This window comes from Sander vitreus, chromosome 2, assembly GCF_031162955.1.
Source record: "Sander vitreus isolate 19-12246 chromosome 2, sanVit1, whole genome shotgun sequence".
NCBI lineage: Eukaryota > Metazoa > Chordata > Actinopteri > Perciformes > Percidae > Sander > Sander vitreus.
In genome coordinates, this window is record NC_135856.1 from 35546768 (window position 1) to 35567746 (window position 20979).

A 20979-nucleotide genomic window follows, 5' to 3' on the forward strand; every position below is an offset into this window, starting at 1 on the left:
GTTGTTACGCCCACGAATGTAGGCTACTAAGCAGAGATAATAACTCAGTGATTACCATGGAAGGAATGGAAGAGCAAGCAGGTTGACAATTGGATATACACACAAATTAATATAAAATAATGGAGGCAATGATATAAATAAAAAAAAAAAAAAATTAGAATATAAATAAATATCAATACATGATTGAAGAGTGTTGTCTGTAAATTCTGTTGTCAACTTTGACATATTCTGAAAACTTCATGGAGAGAGTTGGATCATGGTATGAACAGCCTCACAGCATCACTTCTCATTTTACACTTACACACACAAAAGGCTTTCGGAAATACACTGCCAAGCATCACAGCAGGACAACTAGGTTGTAGGCTATTTCTCAGACCCTATGGCTTGAACTGAGAATCAGAATCTTCCTAGACTACTTGCTACAGTATGTGTTTAAGTCTGCAGTCAACCGCAAATGATTATTCCCATTCTGAAACACTTTCTAAATGACCTTTTGACAATGTTAACACAATATGCTAAAAGTGTAATGACAGAGACTGAGATTCATTCAACTAAACTACTGGCGTCATTTACGGTTTTAGCAAACTAATGCAACCCTCTTCTATGCCCACTGCTGCGAGGCTGCTGGACAGGTCAGTAAGGTCATGCCATCCAATCTGATCTAATCCAGCTTTATTTGTAAAGCACATTTAAAACAACCAGGTTGACCAAAGTGGTGGACCTTGACGTGATTTAGGACAGATTATAAACACACGTGTAACAAAACGAACATTTAAAACAAGTAACAAACTGGAAAATGAAAATGCAGAATACAACTCTCAAGCAGGTTTAAAGGCCAATGAATAAAAGTGAGTTTTAAGTCAAAAAAATGTGAAGGCTGGGGGATCATTTATTGACACCTGAAGGCAAGCACTTGCCAATGGAAAGTCTAATATTTACAAAATGACATATTGTGCGTAAGTCATATTGAATAAACATTTGAATTAAACACAGATTGTGCCAATTATGGCAACACAAAGGCATTGCACTATGTACCAGAGTACAGCGTGCAGTAGAGTAAATGCAGTGTATTTGGATGTAATGACATTGTAGTAGCCAAACTCAACCATACAGTGTAAAACATTGTGATGTGTAAACATCATATGTGGTTAATAAGGGGCTTGGCACATCCACATTTAAAATGTTAATGAAATTGCATCTGAATTGCAGTTGCTTTTCCCTGTCATGCTGCATGTGTATGTGTGCCCATCATCCTATGTGCTCCAGATAGTGAGTGAGCAGTGAAGGGAGAGGAAGGAGGGGGAGCAGCATCAGTCTGGATTGACCAATCAGCTTCCTGATCTGGAGACGACACAACTGGCAGAGATTCCTCGGAGAAACTAGAGAGAGACAGAATGATATCCTCTTACTGTTGGGATACCGCTCAGCTTGAATTTCAAGTGGTTACTTTCTTACATCAGTATTGAGAATCACTGCAGTAGAGGATATAGCAGTAGGCCTACCTTCAAATGTCAGTAGCAGCTGTTGTGTTTTTCCACCAGCAGGCGCTAGCTCCACAGGCCGCTGATCATTACTGTCTCTGATGTTGACATCAGCTCCATAGTCCAGTAACAGTGACACCTGATCGGCACTGTCCTGTCTGACAGAGGCGTGCAGAGGACTGTCACCTCCTCTGCCTACATTAACATTGGCTCCTAGAGAAGACACAGACAATAGGAGAGGAGAGAAGAAAATATATTAAATACTAAATGTAGTCATAGTGTTTGATAGAAGAGAAGAAGAAGAATTTCACCCGTATGCAGTGAAACTAAATACTGTCGAATTGGACCCTTTATTAGAGTTCAGAAGAATAATGAAATATCCCTTCATCACAGAGAAACAGCCTAGAATAGTAGATCCCAACCTGGGGGTCAGGGCCTAAGATAATCCTGTGGGCTCACAGGTTAATTACAGGTATGAGAAAGAAAAAAAGAAATGTTTCTGTCCTTTTTGCATTGTTCTTGTTCAACACTGCATACGTTCATCTCTTCAGGCCTGTGACAAGTGGTCACAAAGAAAAATTGCTTAATTTCAATGGGGTCACAATCCAAAAAAGTTCAAAATCACAGGCTGAGAGCACTGCATCTATGCAGCTAATGTGGAATAACAAAAGACAGAGAAGAATCCTAAAAGGATGTTTGGTGGTCAGAAAAACGTCCAGATTATTACTAATCTGCCAGAAAATATAAGTGATAGATAAGTAATTTTTTTGACCAAACATTTTGACCAAAATTCCATTAAGCAATACTTTATATTTTACCACTAAACCAAAACATTCTCTTTAATGTGATAGGGTTGCTAGTACTGCAGACTGAGAATCACTGCACACATTGCAGCATTAACTTGGCAAACCTTTAAGCACATTGGCTAAAGCTGCTGTATTTTCTGTACCAACAAGATAAAAAAACAATCATAGAAAACTGTGGGCACCTGCTCCCAGTACAGGAGGTAACACAGGTGTGCTACAAGTTGAAATGGCAGAAAGTTGCCATAAATAAGACACACCTCTGTGAAGCAGAATCTTTGAGCAGGCTGTGTGTTGGTGTAGACAGCTCATGTAGAGAGGAGAACCCAAGTGGGACACGTCATAGTCTGGATCTGCCCCATGAGACAGCAGGGACTCTACACACTGGCTGTTACCTACACACACACAAACACACACACACACACACACACAAGATGAAGAATCCACAAACGTTGAATTCAACGTCTTAAATGTGAATATTGTTCTAGTTTCTTCACTCCTTTGAGACAGTAAACGGAATATCTTTGCGTTGTGGACAAAACAAGACATTTGAAGACGTCATCTTGGGCTTTAAAAAAAAACACTGATTGACATTTTTCACAATTTTCTGACATTTTATAGACTAAACAACTAATCGATTAATCGAGAAAATAATCGAGAGATTATAAATTCGACAAAGAAAATAATTGTTAGTTGCAGCCTTAGCTGATTTGTTTCATTTAGCAAATTCCTCCATGTACAAGTGAGACCAAAATCTGGTGATGGGGTGTTTGAAATATTGTGCATGATAGATGGATGCCTGGACACACAGCAGAATAATCCAACTATATCCACACATGACCTCTGGATACTGAGCTGTCGAATCATAAACTGCACACAAAGTTCATGTTTACCTCTCTTGCAGGCTTCGTGGAGAGCTGAGGGGAAGTGTGTGTGTGGTGTGTGGGTGTGTGCTCCATTCTGCAGCAGCAGTTCCATACAACCGACACTCCCGGAAGCACTACAGTTGTACAGAGGAGTGACACCGTCGATGGTAGCAGCATTCACCTAGACACACACATACTGTAGATCTGAGCAATTCAAAACAGTCACAATATCTACACACACACACACACACATACATTGGTGTATAATTGGAAGTCAGCAGCTGTTTAATGACAGTGATAATGTCTTTTAGGGTGGACACATGGTGAACGTATAATAATAATGGTGGTGGTGATAAGATGAAGAATACTTACATTAGCTCCAGCATGTATTAATGCTCTCACACAGGCTACATGTCCTGACAGGCAGGCTTCATGGAGAGGGGTAACATGATCGATGGTGACAATGTTGACGTGATATCCCTTTAGAATCAAAGCACAAAGCATTATGACTTTAGTTGGATGTATAGTATGTGCAATGGACAGGTATATAGTCCAGAATCTACAATAACGTAAAGTGTAGTGACTGAGGGTGGGTGGTGGGGTTAAAGGAACATGCCGGCTTATTGGGACTTTAGCTTATTCACAGTAACCCCCAGAGTTAGATAAGTCCATACATACCCTTCTCATTTCCGTGCGTGTTGTAACTCTGTCCGATGGCTCCACCGGTAGCTTAGCCTAGCATGGATCCTGAAGGTAATCGGTTCCAACTAGCCTACTGCTCCGAATAAGTGACAAAATACCGCCAACATGTTCCTATTTACATGTTGTGATTTGTATAGTCACAGGGTGTACAAATAACAAGGTCACATGAGACACAGCCATCTTCTAACCGTATATAAACTGGGAACTATATTCTCAGAAAGGTGAAAGATTTGCTACTCTCTGCTCTGGGCTTCTCAGGTGCTGCAATATCACTCCGCCCAAGTAGCAGAAGTAGCAGGGCTTCGTCAAAGCCCGTCTACGGAAAGCCGTTCCACTCCCTATTCAGCCCCATTGTACCGAATTTGATTGCAGTTCCACCAGAGTTCCACTGGGCGTGATCGCGGTCCAGTGCTAAATGAATGGGACCTATGGAGCTAGACGGCTAAATTTGTCTCTTTCGCCTGATTGTCGTTGAGAAATCTCAGATTTGATTGTAGTTTTTGCAAGTTCAACATGTATATTGGTCAAAAGTTGAATGAACGAGTACTTGTGTCCTTTCGATTTCTTACAAGTTGAGTCGTTGTTGCCCACAACATGCTAGCATTCTGATTGGTCAGTGAAGGATTACGATCAGAGATCCCGCTTGACGGCATCCAAAGCGGAACCAGAATGTCAGAGCGAATATTTCGGCGTGGTCTTTAAAATATTAGCAAACCTCTTTCTAGCACGTGTATTAACAGGGAGAGCCTAACCTGTCAGCTGTGTTGTCGATGCTACGAGAGAACAAAGGAAGCGACTCAGAGCTTGCCGTAAAGCAGCATCTCTGGCCGTATATGTGTATGATGTCATTGACATTTTAAAAGGCTTTTTAGAACAAAAAAGCCACTTTAAAAAAAATCTAACACCCAGCAGTGTGTATTTTCTTAGCCTCCCCTTTCGAATGCAACATTCAAATTACTAGACAAAAAATGATATCCTGAGAAAAGTGGATTTTGAGGGGTATAGCTCCATAGAGTCCCATTCATTCTGCACTGGCCTGTGAGCGCCCCCTATATGGAACTCTGGTGGAACTGCAACCAGTTCAGAAGCCGGAAGTAACGAGAGAGTGGAACTTCTTCCCTTATTAGAAATTCTTTGGCTTCGTCTTTCTGAGAATATAGTTCCCAGTTTATATACGGTTAGAAGATGGCTGTGTCTCATGTGACCTTGTTATTTGTACACGCTGTGACTATACAAATCACAACATGTAAATAGGAACATGTTGGCGTTATTTTGTCACTTATTCGGAGCAGTATGCTAGTTGGAATCGATTACATTCAGGATTCGTGCTATAGGCTAAGCTACCGGTGGAGCCGTCGGACAGAGTTACAACACGCACGGAGATGAGAAGGGTATGTAGGGACTTATCTAACTCTGGGGGTTACTGTAAATAAGCTAAAGTCCCAATAAGTTGGCGACCTCTACAACAAAGTTGTTGTATGGTCTAGACCTACTTTATCTGTAAAGTGTAAAGAAATGAATTGAATGTTGCGATAGTTTCATGTAGGCTACTGTCTTGGAGAGAGAGAGAGACCACATGTAAAGGGGGGCGTGGGGGAGACAACAGGAGATTAGTGTGTATGGGTTTTTCTTCTTTGTTAATCACATTTGATAGCTCTGCTGTACCGGCGCACCTCGCTGTTTTGCCTGACGCGCTTTGTCAAGCAGTCCCTCCAGGATTTTGCGACGTCACGATCGCACCAATTCACGCAAATTCAACCAATCACAGCGAATTTGGTGCGACTCGCAATTTTGACCAATCACCGCAACTTTTCCGCACATTTGACCAATAACCTGAAGTTTCCCGCGACTTCAACCAATCACAGCAGTCCCACGTGCACTCTGAGAGCCAATGACCAATCGGGAGTGAGAACGGGTTGATCATTTCCTTGTTTTTGATATGAAGACGAGATGTGTGTGGGACTCATTTAGCAACAAAACGTACAGTGAAAAAAAAAACGTGCAAAACATTTCAGACCGTCCGATACATTTTAACATCAATGTAGACTTTAACGATTTAAAAGTCGCTGAAGTTGCTGCCATTTCCATCCTGGCTGTAAGCTCTCTGCAGCGGGTGGGTCTACTGCTCCGTACCCCCCGCGACTGATGCTTGCACACACACAAACACACACACACACGGTGGATGCAGGAGAAAAAGGAGATGAGACGACACGATGACCTAAACTGAGGACAGCTGCGCTCGTTATTGTAAGTGCAATGATAAGTTAAAGTCAGTACTTTATCAAACCGTATGAATGTGTGTCCCAGCCAAGGCCAGGATAGGAAATTAACTAACAATGTAAAGATCAACAAGCCACTGACAGATATGTTCAAATTTGATTCATTCAATAAATTATTATTTTTTTGTCTTAAATCCACCAGCCATTTTCATATTATACCAACATTTACAGCATCCTGAGCCTTTTTGGTAAGGTTACTAGGAAAACTCAGCCCAGAGTAATTTTATTCTCCCCAAAACAAGTTTTTATTTTGAAAGAACTATACAAAAAAAGACATCGCAACTTTTATCGCAATTTTTTACAAAAGCTCCCACGAAATCAGGCCTTTTGGGCCGCAACAATCTCAAAAAAAGGCCGCGAAAACCTGGAGGGACTGGTCAAGGCGTTTTTGAAGCAGCCACATCTGTAGTAATGTGTCTTGGTGTGATTGCTGCCTAAAAGCTGTTTCATGCTTCTTGTGATCGGCTTGTTTTCGGATGTGGCTAGTGAGTGTTGTGCTGTTATCACCATACACGTAATCTTGTTGATAGCTGTGTGTTAATGTAGCATTAAGTTAGCTACCTAGCTAATGTTAATGAAGCGCTGGGATGAAGTGCTCCCAACTCCAGCACTTTTCTGCCAGAGAAAAACGCTATATGGACTAAGGTCCTAATTCAGTTTCCACACTGCACTAAATGTACGACTACACAAAGTGCAAAAACTGCCAAGTGTGTGTGTGTGTGTGTGTGTGTGTGTGTGTGTGTGTGTGTGTGTGTAAGGACGTTGCCTGGGCCAGCAGAGTGCGCAGGGCCAGCAGTCGACCCTGAGAAGCTGCTTCATGGAGAGGGGAGCGATCTGCCCAGGACCCTGGACACACACGAACAAGGAAACAGACAGTTTTGTTGTGTAGCAAAATATACCACTTAACTGACACACTCAGTTAGATATATAATACTCGTTCTCCTTTGTCCCATTATGCCACCGAACTTCAGTTGTGTTATATTCTTTTTTAAAGCACTATGTGTACGATTTGAAAAATTATTTGGTGACTCCCGTTTGTAGTATCTAAAATGACATTGTGATAGACAGCAAAGTATGCAAGGGATACTACACTTGTTTCCCCCCACAAAATTACCTTTTCCAATTATAGCTGAGGCTTTAAATAGCAGTTATGGATTGTCAGAAGGATACTAGTCTCACTATGTCAGCGTTGGAGCATGGTCTGGCTATACCGCTTGTTTGGATTTCTTCAGACCAATCACAAGTGTCTTGGGTGGCGAAATATGTTCATCTTTGCGGTGCAAAGTTTGTTAAAATCTAAGATAGATAGGCTCAGCACCCTTAATGTAATTAACAGTGAACACTAAAGAGGAGCGACACATCTATAGTTGAAAAGTCCAAGTGATGTTGTACTCTATATTAGCACTTATGGAATGCCTCTTACCCAATCAAATTACTTGCTCAGAGCTAATAGTTGTATAAAGGAAAATATCAGCTCAAACAGAATCTGTAGCACTTCAGCATGGCTTTAGCATTACTCCCTGTGGTTATATTTAGTGCTAGCGAGCTTTCTTTCAACATCTGTGGCATCAATATCTGCACCTCAGTATACACAACATAAACACACAGTCTTATCTACAGCATACCCATATCTCCGTCTCCCCATGGCACATCCAGCCACTGGTAGATATAAGACATTTTATGAATGAAATAGAAGTGAAAGCACCTCCACACCGTCAGCTTGTCCTTGTGCAGGGTCTGTCAGACTGGAAGATCACCTTACCGGCCACACTGACAACACACTGCAAATACTAATAATAACTACTAGCTACGTAGGTTACTAGCTAACTGAATAAGTAGCTGGGTAACTGACTGGCTGCAGACAAAGCAATTTTGTGTGAATCTTCTATTAGCCTAATAGCTACCAAGAAAAACATGTTTTAAAGCCTTGCTATTATCATATAATCTGCTGAGAGTAGACAGTTAAAGCGGCTATTTAGATGGTCTTTGAGGTGAGTTCTGTCCCTAACCTCTGTACATGCCAGCTGCCATTTTTGGAAAGATCATGAGAAAATCAACACATGATGAGATGAGCTCCCTCTTTACCTCACATATAAACTACCTGTCTGAATGTCATCCTCTCTGTCACTGTCCATCATCTGTCCATCATTTCCCCTTCATACCTTTGTCTCCTTTCATGTTCCTCAATTTTCTTTGTTTTTGCTTCACAAAACCAGACATCTCATTAGCTTAGATTTTATGAGTCAAGTCTGGAACAGATTAATTTGCTGGGATGATATATCAGCCAATATTAGGTAACTGCAGATATGTGTTGATATTGGCATATATGTTGGGATAGGATTTTTGTTTATGTATGAACAAATACTATTGGCCTGATATGTATGTACTGCACCAATCAAAGTTATGGGGACTGTTTAGATGATGACATTACTGACCACCTATCAAAACCAACATTTCCTCCCAACTAGCTATCTATTTAATTTTTATTTAATGCAAACTTTATTCCAGACTCACAAGAGGGTCCATAGCAAAAAGAAGATAAGACATACAAGTAAGGCTGTGCAATTAATCAAATTTTGATGGCGATTTTGGCTCCTAACGATCACCAAAACAGTGTAATTGAGAAAAACAATTATTTTACGTTTTGCAAGTAAACTCTTATTTTGTCTTGTGTTCTAAATGACACACACACTTTTGCCAAGGGTAAAAGTATTTAGGGAAACTTTACAGTTCATGTGTTTTCATTGTTGATTTATTTCATTGTTTCTTTTTTTGTAAGTTTGTTAAATGCAACATCTTTCCAAAAGTCAATGAGTAATCATATTAAATAACCGTGCTTTCAATATTGACCAAAATAATTGCAGCCCTACATACAAGGTAAAAAACACAACAGTTCAAATTACAAATCATTCAAATAACAAAAAAATGATTATGTCACCAGTGTTTTCAGAGCCTTGATGAGTAGCTGTTCAGAGAGGAAACATTTGCAGAGAACAAAGCAATATGTTGGCTTGTGCATATAGTTTACAACACTGTTCATCATTCTTACTTGCCACCTTTGACTTCACATAATATGTTGTCCTACAGTAGCTATTGTCATATTGCCCATGCTGCTATACAGCCTGCTTGAAATAACATGTTTCAAGCAAATGGGATGGTTTGGTGAAGATAAGGACTGTCTTGTAATTAACACTGCCATGAGCCAAGTTATACATTTACATAATATACATGTGTAATGATTGTACCAGAGGACCATCAACAACTACCTCAAGTTCACCTACAGCGACACCAGGAGAGACCAACTACTGGGTCCATGTAATGCTGTGACAATACCACCAGAGCACACAGCAGATTACAATCTGAAAAAGCCCTGCCTGAGTGAAGTGGAGGAAGTGATGAGGAGGGCGAGATCTAGCTCAGCACCAGGCCCTACATGGTCTATAAGAACATCCCAAAGCTACTCCATCGGCTTTGGCGCTGGTAGAGAGGGAAGATCGCCCAGTAATGGAGATACACCGGGAGAACACAGACATTTCGGATCATCTCTTTGCTCAGCATGGAGAGCAGGATCTTCTCTAGCGTTGTGTCCAAGAGACTTTCCAATTTCCTGCTGAGCAACAAACCACATCGACATGTCGGACAGATGAGAGGCGTACTGGAAGTCTCTGGGTGCTTTGAACACACTAGTGTAGTGAAACAGCTCATCAGGGAGGCAAGAGGGGGCTGGGGACCTGGCTGTACTGTGGCTAAATCTTACCAATGCCTATGGCTCAATATCCAACAAACTGCACTGGAGAGACCACATGATACCCCAGGAGGTAAAAGACCTCATTCTGGACTATTACAGCAAGTTAGGCTTGATTGTCTCCTCTGGCCTGCTAACATCTGACTGGCACCAGCTGGAAGTGGGGATAATCACCAGGTGTACCATTTTGGTCACCCTCTTCGCGCTGCCAATGAATATGCTGTTTAAGTCATCATACCGGGGCCCCCTCAGTAAGTCTGGAGTTCTGGACTACCTACAGTATCCAAGCCTTAATGGACGATTCACTCTGACAACAACAGCAGTGCCAGGTGCCAGGTGGATCCTGGAGGGTTTAAAGAAGCTCATGTTGTGGGTGTGCATGAGTTTCAAACCTGCAAAGTCACAGTCCTTGATTCTGTAGAGAGGGACGGTCACTGACAAGTTCCACTTTAGGGTTGGACAAGACCAGATTCCGTCCATCACGGAAAAAACAGTGAAGAGTCCTGTGAACTTCAACTGCAGCCTGAAGAACACAGATACAGTCTAGAGTCTGGAGATATGACCAGGTCATCACTTCCATTGCTGAGGCAATCAGCAAGTGGATCAGCAACAGCAGATATGCCCATGCTACAGCCAAGACAATTGTGTTTGTCAAGGACGGAGAGCATCCTTAGAAACCAGTAGTGAGAGGAGGACCAGGTGCATGTCAGTGGAGGACACACAGACGGCCAAGAACTAGTGGCGACGCAGGGCGACTGTGGTCACGTTACAGCACTTGAATGCACTTGAACACAGCCAAGACTACAGTACGTACGTAACACGTACGTTCTACACCTGAGAGAGGAAATAACTCTCCATGCTAGCAGGCAGCGGTAATCTATTTGTCATTCAAAAATTGAAACCGAATACAAATGTTGCTATGATACCCACAGCTAAACAGCGTTTGCCCCGGCAGCAGCAGCACAGCCCACGCTCCCCCCAAGCCTACGTTTTTGGCAGCTGCCGCTGTTGCCACCGACCTGCCACTGCTTCCATGGCACCTGCCGCTTGTTCCACTGAACCTGCCGGGACCTCCCGCCTGTTCCACGGCATCTGCCGTATACCGTATCCCACTAAGGCTTGCATCTGACACAGCGCTGCTGCTAGCCTTGTCTGTACACATGTATGTTTCCCATTGATTTACTGCACTCAAGCAGTAGTATACTTCATGTTAAACATAAATATATACTGATTTGATTACATCAAAGACAACGTCGGCAATATTGACGGCAAAATAGGCTAAATTACATGTATATCTGCATTTATGTCAAAACCTAGAGACTTTCAAACATCAAAATGTCATTTATTAATATGTATTTGTGTCAAAATGACATCTAAACATCTTTTTGTATTCTATTTTGCCTGGTCGGTCCTATTTCAGCATGCACACCTTTTAGCCGCGCCTGAGACGTGCGTGTCACGCAGGCAGTGTGAAAGCTCTAATCTGTTAACATGGGAGCCGAAATAAAAACGGACACGCCACGCAGCTGACACGCTTACGCCACGCAGCCAGTGTGAAAGAGCCCTAATTAACTATGAAATTGGTTTGACATTGCCCAAAAGTCACATGATATGATGGATGTGAAGCTACCTACTGAACTGACCCCATTTTGATTTTAATCAAATTCAAACTCTGCATGTTGTTATATTAATATATTATCATAACTTTATTAGTAATAGTATTAAGCCAAAATATACCGTTTATTTAATGGCTAAAATCAATGTTGTGGCAGGAAGCATTCAATCACAATAAGGAGTAATATAATTCCACTCTCTTATACTCTCTCACTCTGTCACTGGTTTGCACACAAATCTTGAAATGCCAAAATTTTTATTTAGTTTAGTTTGCCAAGTATGTTTTCACATACAAGGAATTTGCCTTAGTGTTGCATGCAATAAACATATTAAGTGAAAATAAAAAAATAAGCCAATTACTACAACAGTCAAAAACATAAATTTAGAATAGAAAAATTACCAAACAAAGATGAAAAAGATATTAAAATACTATAACAAGTACTTTAACCAGATATGTAAAATATAACTATTTTTAATTAGAAACCTGTACAGTTTTGTGCAAGATGTGCAAAAATATATTAACAGGGCATGTGCAAAAGTTCACAGAATAGATCAAAATCCAAAAGTTGCTTTCAATCTACATTTACATTGTCCGGTGCTTTTTGGCAGATCACATTTCCTTCAATGTTGTAGGCTACTACAGGAAAGATACAATAATGATACTGCAGGCAATTCAACTCCCTCTTTCATCATGCCAAGCACTCCTGGACATTAGTTGCAGAAAGTGACTGGACGCTTCTATCTTAAAGATAGCACTGATTATTAAGGGCTCACTTATTTATTTCCTGACTCCTCTTTGTAACCCCATCATTTTCTTTTTTTTTTTATTTCAATTCAGAAATGAACAACAAAAACACAAAAAAACACTGTATATGCTGTTATACAGTGACAGACAGGATATATTATAAGTGGTTTATAAAAGCTTTTTTGGTATGTAAACCTGAAAGCCAAAAATGGAATCAGGCTGTCAAGAGTTGTAAATATGGAGGGCAAAATGAGCGTGAGGCCCCAGTATCAAATGTCATACACATACAGCTACTTGTATAAGATGTTCCATTATTTATGGTGTTACTTTTATTCCTCACTGTTTTTTTTACGACTGTAGCCTACTAGATTTTCAAGGTTTGACCACCATCTGGTAGCAAATCTTTACCTTTGCCCAGCAGCAAACTACGTGAGCTTTTAACCACAGCACAGCACAGCAGTGTACCGACCTTGACTAGTCAGAATGCCCCAGCAGGCCTTTTTCCTCTCCAGGACGTGCTCGGCTAGCGGTCCGGGCTCAGCGCCTCTTTTCCGGGACATCTCTGGAGCTCCGGACGGAACCTCTGGCATCTTCTCTAAGGTTGGACCTCACGCGCTTACCCCTCAAAACACAGACTGCAGCAGCGGAGCGCGAGCCTGGCTGAGAACAGACGATCAGGGAAAGGCAGGGCTGGGAATCTAGTGGAGGAATCTGATTGGCTGAATGGCTTTGTTGTTGTTGTGTTCAACGCACATGACTATCTCACATGCGCACCCACGTGTAGACGAGAGAACCTATTTTTGTCCTTAAAAGTGGACACTGACAGCCGTGTGTGTGTGTGTGTGTGTGTGTGTGTGTGTGTGTGTGTGTGTGTGTGTGTGTGTGTGAGTGAGAGAGAGAGAGAGGTTACAGAGTGCTTACCAACACCAGGATTTTATGGAATGCCATTTTATTCAATATGAAATAAATACATAATACACAAATAAATAACTATATGAAATACATCCTTGATATGAATAAACGAGGCATTAAATATATAACTGAGTCAATACAGTTTAATAAATAAATAGTTTTTTATTTAAAAAAATGAAAATTATTTATATACTTTGGGGATGTGAAGTTTGGACGTGTTTGGGTTATACATGACTGCATTTTACATTTTGTACATTTTGTTTTATTTAGACTATGCAGTACTAATGTTATAATAACCAAAGGATTCAGCTCCTAATGTGCAAATTGAATACAAAACTGTGCACATAATTTCTAATAAACGTTTTGCTGAATTAATCAGTGCCTGAATTAGACCAAAAAAGGTGCCGGTACTCTAAATCAGCAGTTGCATGACATGATCATTGCATGCATCTTGGATGTCTTGGTGATATATATCACTTAAAATGTGTTTTTCTATTTCATTTTCATTATTATGTGGGAAATAACATTATTATTATTACTATAGTTTTATTTGATTAAAGTTGACTGTGGTGTGCTACAGTTTACTTAACTAACTAGATTTACAACCTTTTTAAATGTAAGTGACCACCCAAATCAAGACTACATCAAATATAGGCTGTAACACTCCAGTGAAGAAATATCCATCTGTGATAAGGTTGTGTGTTAAGCTCCTTTTACTGTATATGAAGGCATACAACCTAAGACACAGATATTGAAAGAGTAGCTTCTTATTGCATAAGTGGTGCAGGGGTAAAGATGAATTGAATGTGGTTTGGTACCCATTTCTGGAAAAAGTACTAGAAAACATAGGCAATTGGTTAGGTTCGTATGGCAAGCCCTTTGAGCAGCCATGCTCAATCCCTCAACCTTTAGCCATCTTGCCATCAGGAGCCAGGCAGCCTTTTTGAATCAGTGACAGTGACATTATCATACTATCTTACTTACCACTCGGCTAAGTGAGAGTATTAGGGGCTGATATGCAGGGTTCAAAATTAACTTTTTGTCCACCAACCAAATGGGTAGTGAATTTGACTTTTTTTTTGGCTGGTGAGTCAAGCAAATCTACGAAAACAGCCAAATGCTACTAAATGGTGTTAATGTTGGTGTCCGGCCAATTGTGGTAGGCTGGTCTGGGTCTCAAAAGTCCAGGGTTTGATTTTTTACCCCAGTCTAGCCCTATTTAACAGCTTAACTGCACCTCTCTCATGTGTTTGACTGTCATTTAGTCCCTGTAGACAGCTAACAGTATGGCTTCACATTTATATACCATATTGCACAATGAGGAGCCCATAAAATCAGGGATTGATCCTATGGCATTTGATCCCATACTAAAGCAGACTTTATAACGGTAAATCTGCCACTACAAACATGTAATGGCCTATGAACATAAATAACTGCATTACAGAGAAACCCTTGTGCCAATGTTGCTGTTAAGACTGTTTGAAATATCACAACAGCAAAAGCTTATTCATTTCAAAACAGCCAAACAAAGCAGTTTGAGGTAAAATTAAGGAATTTTAAGTACTCTTGATATTTTTGTCCTAATGCTATAATTCATTAAATAAAGAATATTGCATATACTTGTGTTTTACTGTGCAAAAGTCAAAAAGGAAAAATACATCAAGCAGAGAATTATTAAACAGAAAATACAGTGTTCTATGTTTTTTTCATTATGGTTTTTCATAAGCAATGTGTGCTTCTAGTTAACAAGTAAGCATTTTGGCTTTCACTAGTTAACTAGTAAACATTTTGGACCCGAACAAGTTAACTAGTGAAGTCCAAATGTCTCTCAATAGTGTCATAGTAGGCTTTTTTGACATATATTTTGAGGCTCACTAGTTAACTAGTAAGGTAAAAAAGTGGCTTCAACGTGCAAACTAGTAAACAGTTTTTCCTTAACTAGTTAACTAGTAAGCAATTTTGGCTCTCGCTAGTTAACTAGTGCAGAGAGATGTAGCTCACTAGTAAACTAGTAACCGGAATTCATGTTTACTAGTTAACATGTCAGAGCTTTTGCAGCTCACTAGTTAACTAGTTGGACTTTTAGTGTTACTGGTCCACAGGACCACTAGTGCGTGAAAGAGCTGACTAGTTTGGACTTTGGTGCTACTAGTACGCTGCCCAGCGTCACCAGTAAGGCTTCTGCTGTAACTAGTATGACAAATGTTATACTAGTTGCTGAAAAAAAGTGACAAGTAATAGATTTGTTTAACTAGTAAGACAAAATATCCAACTACTGCACTGTTCAATCCCTGCACTGTTCACTTTTGCACTATCACCATTGCACACAGTCTACCATAGCACCTTATCATGGTCATTGCATTTCTGTGAGTGATTTTTATTTGTATTCTTATGTATGTGTGATATATGTGTGTATATGTGTTTGTTGTGTTATGGTTGTCTAAGCTACTGGATGCCTAAAACTTCCTTCGGGATGAATAAAGTATCTATCTATCTATCTATCTATCTATCTATCTATCTATCTATCTAGTACAAACAAGTGTCCAACTAGTACTGACAAAAAGCCAACTAGTGGAAGAACCTAACGTCTGATATCAAGGATATGGAATAAATGCTCAAAGCTTACGAGGAAACGTCATTCAACCCGGACATCGCAGAAAAACGGTGCACACCGTTTTGAGATTGAACGTGCCCATGTTCCTAATATCTAGTTGACCAATCACTAATTGTGTGAATGCTGATTCAGCAGCATTCACAGTACTGTTCCGATTCTTTATTCTTCAACTTTCTTTGGTCGCCTTTAACTTCTGCATGTGTTCATCTATAAAAAACATTGAAATATCAAAATGTTCAGCTCTTTAAGCACATTTATATTTTACAATTAAAGTCTATTAGAGCAAGCTTCCAATCCTCTTCTACTTCAAAATCCTACTACTTGATACTTTCACCTACAGACACAAATCAAACTAAACCATTCACAAAAAACATCAGCTATGAGGATCTATCTCAGCAGTTTGAGAACAGTTTTTGTGAAAATTAAGTTTAAGTTTAGTGTTCCTTTCCAGAAAGTTTTTAATGGGTGTGTATTGCGTGACTTACAGTGGGTGATGCCATCGCTAGAGCATGGAGCCTTAAAAAAATCATCTTAGTCCCTTTTCTATAACTTGCTCAGTTCCAAATCTTCCTCCATTCGCTGCCCATGTTAAACATCCTTGACATTTCCACGCAAAAGCACCGCGAGCCACTTTTTTGAATCGATGATATGCCCACATTTTAAAAATGTTTCCACATACATTTGATATCAATACTTTCTCAAAGGACTTGCGGTGCTAAAAATGAGGTCATTTCACTTATGCCACCTATAGTTTAGGCTGTCTGAGCCTTTCTTTCACAGGTCGCTCTCAGTGTCCCTTAATGGCAGCAGTCTGACACAGGTGATAGGTTGTTAGCTGATTACAAACATCAGTGATCGATAGTTACGTATTGTAACTCCAGATTCTATGAGTATAGGCATAGCCCTTTAAGAGCTGTTGCTATTGGGTTTATCCCTTGCACATGCACAGTCGTGAGGATTTCTTTCGCGCCCTGAACGGGCCTCTCTTACGTCTACAGTTACTGTATATTACAGCTGCGAGACCAGAGATCTGCTCCCAATATCAGCATTTTTCTTCAGCCAATGTTAGTGATGCAGGTGGCCTGGATCTTAAGCCCCTGACACACTAACCCGATGGCCGACCGTTGGCAGAAAAGGCAGTCGGACTGATCAGTCAGCTCCCCGAGGTCCAAAAAGTGCCTCAGAACACACCGTAGCGATGCCAACTTGAGCGTGTAATACATCTCCAACAGCAGGCGGCGCTAATCTGTATTGTCGGCCAAAAAATTAAAACCGGCAGCTGATTGAACAAACGCGTCACGTGGGTCTGGTTTCTCCGGAAATTCAGAGCCAGACTGTCATGGCGGCTTGTTCAGAATACAATCTCATATTTTACTAAAATAGTTCACCGAAACGTGTTTCTGAAAACATTTTAAGCGAGAAATAGGCCGTGCAGTTTCTGAATCTGTCTTCATTTCAGATCGACAAAGGTCAGTTTAAAAGATTTTCGTCAGATTTTGAGAGGCTTAGTCACCCTCATCCCGCTCGTCATTTCCAGGTTAGCACTCCACCAGTCAGATTGGTCATGGAGTCCGACTGCCCGCCCTCCGACGCAACATGTCAGGTCGGCCAAAATGAAGGCTGACGGCTCCTCGGACGGACGACACACGGAACACACCAAACAGACTTGAGTCACTGAACTCGCTAGACTGTCCGATGGCCGATTATCAGCTTGGCGTGTCACTGCCTTTAGAGGGCTATGTCTATACTCATAGAATCTGGAGTTACAATACGTAACTATCGTTCTATTTCATATAGGCTTCGCCGTCTAAGAGCTGTTGCTATTGGGTTAAGGGCGAAGCTGATGTAGTCAATGCCACCTGTGACACCAAAATCCACCAGCAGATAGCACAGACTAGCTCCTCTACCTTCTCACACTGTGCAAGTTTTTTTATGTAATAAAATTATCTTGTTTGCTTAAAAACCTGATAGGCTATATCCATGACTTAATGTTGTGAGGCCATGGATTCTGAAGGTGCTCCATAATTAAGATTAAAATCATCATTAATTAATGCAAAGCACATTCCTCATGGCACTCTGGTGCAGGAGGATGGAGACATGGCATCACATGCCGTTAAGTCGGATAAGACTGAGTGAATCATGGAGACACATCGTGCAATGAAATGCCCATGACGCCATTGCGCATATGTCAGCCACTGTCATACCTCTGAGGATGGCAGTGGGTGCTGACAACGCACTCGTGGAGTGTGTACGCTTCTTGAATTTCCCCTTGGGGATCAATAAAGTATCTATCTATCTTAAAAACGTTGCCAAATCATTATCCAGCAGTGTCTGAGGGTAGGTTACCACGAGGTGATGTCCGAGCCTTCCTCCACACACCATCGCTAGCCATGGTGCGCTCATGTGTTCTAGTGCCACTAATGACAGTCAGGCTCTCTTCCTAAATGACAGGAGATGAGGGGTCAAGGGGACAGAGGGAAAAGCGAGACCAGTCTCACGCCTTCATAGAGAACCACAGTGCGCACTGTGCATTCTCTCGTGAGGCGTACAGATCCACTTTCCTTCCTTCTTCTTTCCTCCCAACCTGTTCCACAGCATCTGAACGATAGTGGGATCTAATTTCCGCTCGTTGTGAGAGGGGACCCCCTCCCCCCCCCGCAACATCAGGTTTGTTTTGATATGGTAGATATGGTCAGCATGCGCCTCTTGTGCATACGATGGGCCAGAGAGTAGCCAAATGTCTACTGAACTCCCAGACAGGAGAAGCACAGGAATTTTCTGTGTTTGGGAATGACTGGAATGTGAACGTGCCCTCAGGTCGATGGAGGTGAACCAATTGCTGGGCGCACACACTGCGATATGGAAAAAACGCCGTGAGAATGGTGATGAATTATGACGCTTTTACTTTCCATACTGCGACACATGTACGGCAGTCAGCATGTGGAACGGTTGCTCCAGGATGCACCGGTTAAACAAAGACAGGTCCATCGGTCTCATCCCTCCCGTTTGCTCCTGTTTGAGGAAATAACGGGAGTAAAACCCACCGTTATCCTCTGGAGGGATTAGGCAATAGCAGCTTCGCCAGCTCTGACGTCAGAGCTGTTATCTGAACTTGAGATAGCATGATAGTTTTTACCACGCCGGTAAGAACCGGGGGGAGGGCTGGTGAATTGAAACGTAGGCTATAGACGTTTGTTAGCTTCAAACATCCATGTGTTCATCATAGGTAACATGCTTTTCCACACAGCACAGCGTTTCGAGAGCATGTCTGTGGGTTGTCTGTTTGCATAGCAGCCAGTATAGGGTGACCAGATTTCCCGGATCTAAAACCGGAACCCTTTGCGCGTGACCGTAGTGCTCGTGCACGCACATGCTTTTTTACGTGAACATGTGCCAGCCCAGGTCAGACATAGACACAGACAGATTAGACACAATTTTGCCAACAGCACACATAGGCCTACTGCATTCACATTCATTCATACATTCATGAATGTTCTTGGTATGTAGCCTACATATCTAAGAAATAATATTAAAAGACATTGAGTGAGTTTTGTGTTGGACCAACTTTATTTTTCAGAATAAAAGCATTCTTTTGGAAAATGCACCCACTGAACTTGTGAAAACCTTTGTGAAAAGGTATTTTTCATTGCAACACTTACGGTAAGGTAAGGTTACGGTACATGAATTAATTCATGATTTGTGCATTACTTCATTCCTTTATATCTTATGAATCATCAGGAATTGACATGAGTTCATAGCCTCTCATTCATGACCTCATGCATGAACAACACATCAACTAAAGCATTAGGTAAGGTGGGTACATCGTTATGTTGCGTTCAAATCAGAATTTGCACAGTGATGACCACATTTTTTTGCAGAAAAATAAATAATCATGATCATGCTTAATAAATCATAATTCATAATGGTGTGCCCACGTACCTAATGCTTTAGTTATGTTGTTCATGTATGAGGTCACAAATGAACACGTCAATTCTTGCTGAAACTGGGACATCTGGTCACCCTAAGTCAGTAGGCCTATTGTGCCCTCCCAGCCGCTGTGTGAAGCAATTTGTTTGTTTCTCACAAGCTGTGGTATAGGCAGAGTCGAAAATGCGGCTGCTGCCCGATATATGCTGGGGAGGCATGGCGGGGTCAGCAAACAAAATGTATATTTGGATCAAAGTACCGATAACAAGGCTCGCTAAGGGTCAGACTAAGGGTAAGACTCAGGACTCTCACCAATCCACGTAATCAGCTGGGAGGTGGAGAATAACTGTGTAGGCTATCAACACGCACTTTGAATGGGTGTTTGCTCCTGTTGGCTGTCTGTGTGTGTGAGGGGTACGTGTGTTTCAGTGGCAAGGACAAAAGTGGACTGACTGAGAGGAAACTGTTCTTTAGGAGAAACATGTGGCCCTTAAAAGTGCTGTTATGTTTCCAACTCTCAGCTGGAGTGAGACATGCGTTCCCGGCGCCCCGTCACTGTCGCTGCCACTGATGCCGCTGTTTGCGAGTCGGCTCAGGGGTGGATTGGAGCAGGTGGGTGCTGCCCGCAGGGCCTTATGGCCGTGTCGGTTGATGTTTGGTGGGGGTACCGCAGTGGGGGAAGAGGGCGATATGGAGGAGCTGGAGCTCAGCCGCAGCATGCGGGGCGCCATCTCCTCGAGCTGACATCAGGGGCAATGGGACCGTCCAAGAGCACACGTCTGCTATATGCTGGGAGTTGTAACCTGTGCAGGCAGCTGTTCCGCTGTGAAATGTGCAGCCAGATATCGATATAACTCCGGGGACAGCCAAGGGCTTAGTGGTCAAGGTGGAGACAGCAGAGTGATGTTGTTCTGTGCCGCGGTTACCTAGGCGGCACACAGGTGCACGCGGTCAATGAAGCGAGCATGGACCTGGTCCCGGGGAGATGGCGGTGTGGGCTTCCGTCGGCCGAAAAAAGCCTTCGGAAACAAGATGGAGGCCAGGCTTTGCCGCAATGGTGGGACCGCTGGGACCTCCGTTTCCGTGTCGCCTTGGACCCTGGTGAACAGTGCATAGCAAGACATTGGTGCCGTCCGTCTCCTGGGTTTGGAGAATGCTTACTCAGCATTCACACAGGTCGAGAACAAAAACCTCAGCGGTGGGCAGGGAGCCCGCCTGATGCGGTGGAGAAAGCCGCTGATGCGGTGCTCCCCTTCTGGGACGGAGACAGCCGCAGTGGCGGGGCTCCGTA

The 20979-nt window shown here is 42.0% G+C and overlaps 1 protein-coding gene across 3 annotated transcripts; it reads right to left on the minus strand.

Annotated features, from left to right (window-relative positions):
* Positions 1 to 871: 871 nt before the first annotated feature.
* asb5b (ankyrin repeat and SOCS box containing 5b) lies at positions 872 to 12896 on the minus strand. 3 transcript variants are annotated; one of them, XM_078267199.1, is made up of 7 exons: positions 12705 to 12896; positions 6898 to 6977; positions 3523 to 3630; positions 3178 to 3331; positions 2545 to 2679; positions 1503 to 1694; positions 872 to 1379 (listed from the first exon to the last, which is right to left on the minus strand). In XM_078267199.1, exons 1-7 carry the CDS (start codon positions 12823 to 12825, stop codon positions 1249 to 1251), a joined length of 921 nt encoding a protein of 306 aa, XP_078123325.1. In that variant the 5' UTR covers positions 12826 to 12896; the 3' UTR covers positions 872 to 1248. The 3 variants fall into 3 exon arrangements, with proteins under 3 accessions (XP_078123325.1, XP_078123333.1, XP_078123343.1); XM_078267207.1 differs by lacking the exon at positions 12705 to 12896 and adding an exon at positions 7757 to 11882; XM_078267217.1 differs by lacking the exons at positions 6898 to 6977; positions 12705 to 12896 and adding an exon at positions 3829 to 3931.
* Between the last annotated feature and the right edge of the window lie 8083 nt (positions 12897 to 20979).

Bases quoted from the DNA above. Each gene is read 5' to 3' on its own strand.
- asb5b (XM_078267199.1), bottom strand. From the start codon at position 12,825: ATGCCAGAGGTTCCGTCCGGAGCTCCAGAGATGTCCCGGAAAAGAGGC. The intron at 3,332-3,522 runs GTAAGTATTCTT...GTGTGTGTCTAG, and splicing joins TAATACATGCTGGAGCTAAT to GTGAATGCTGCTACCATCGA. The intron at 2,680-3,177 runs GTAAACATGAAC...GTGTGTGTGTAG, and splicing joins CCACGAAGCCTGCAAGAGAG to GTAACAGCCAGTGTGTAGAG.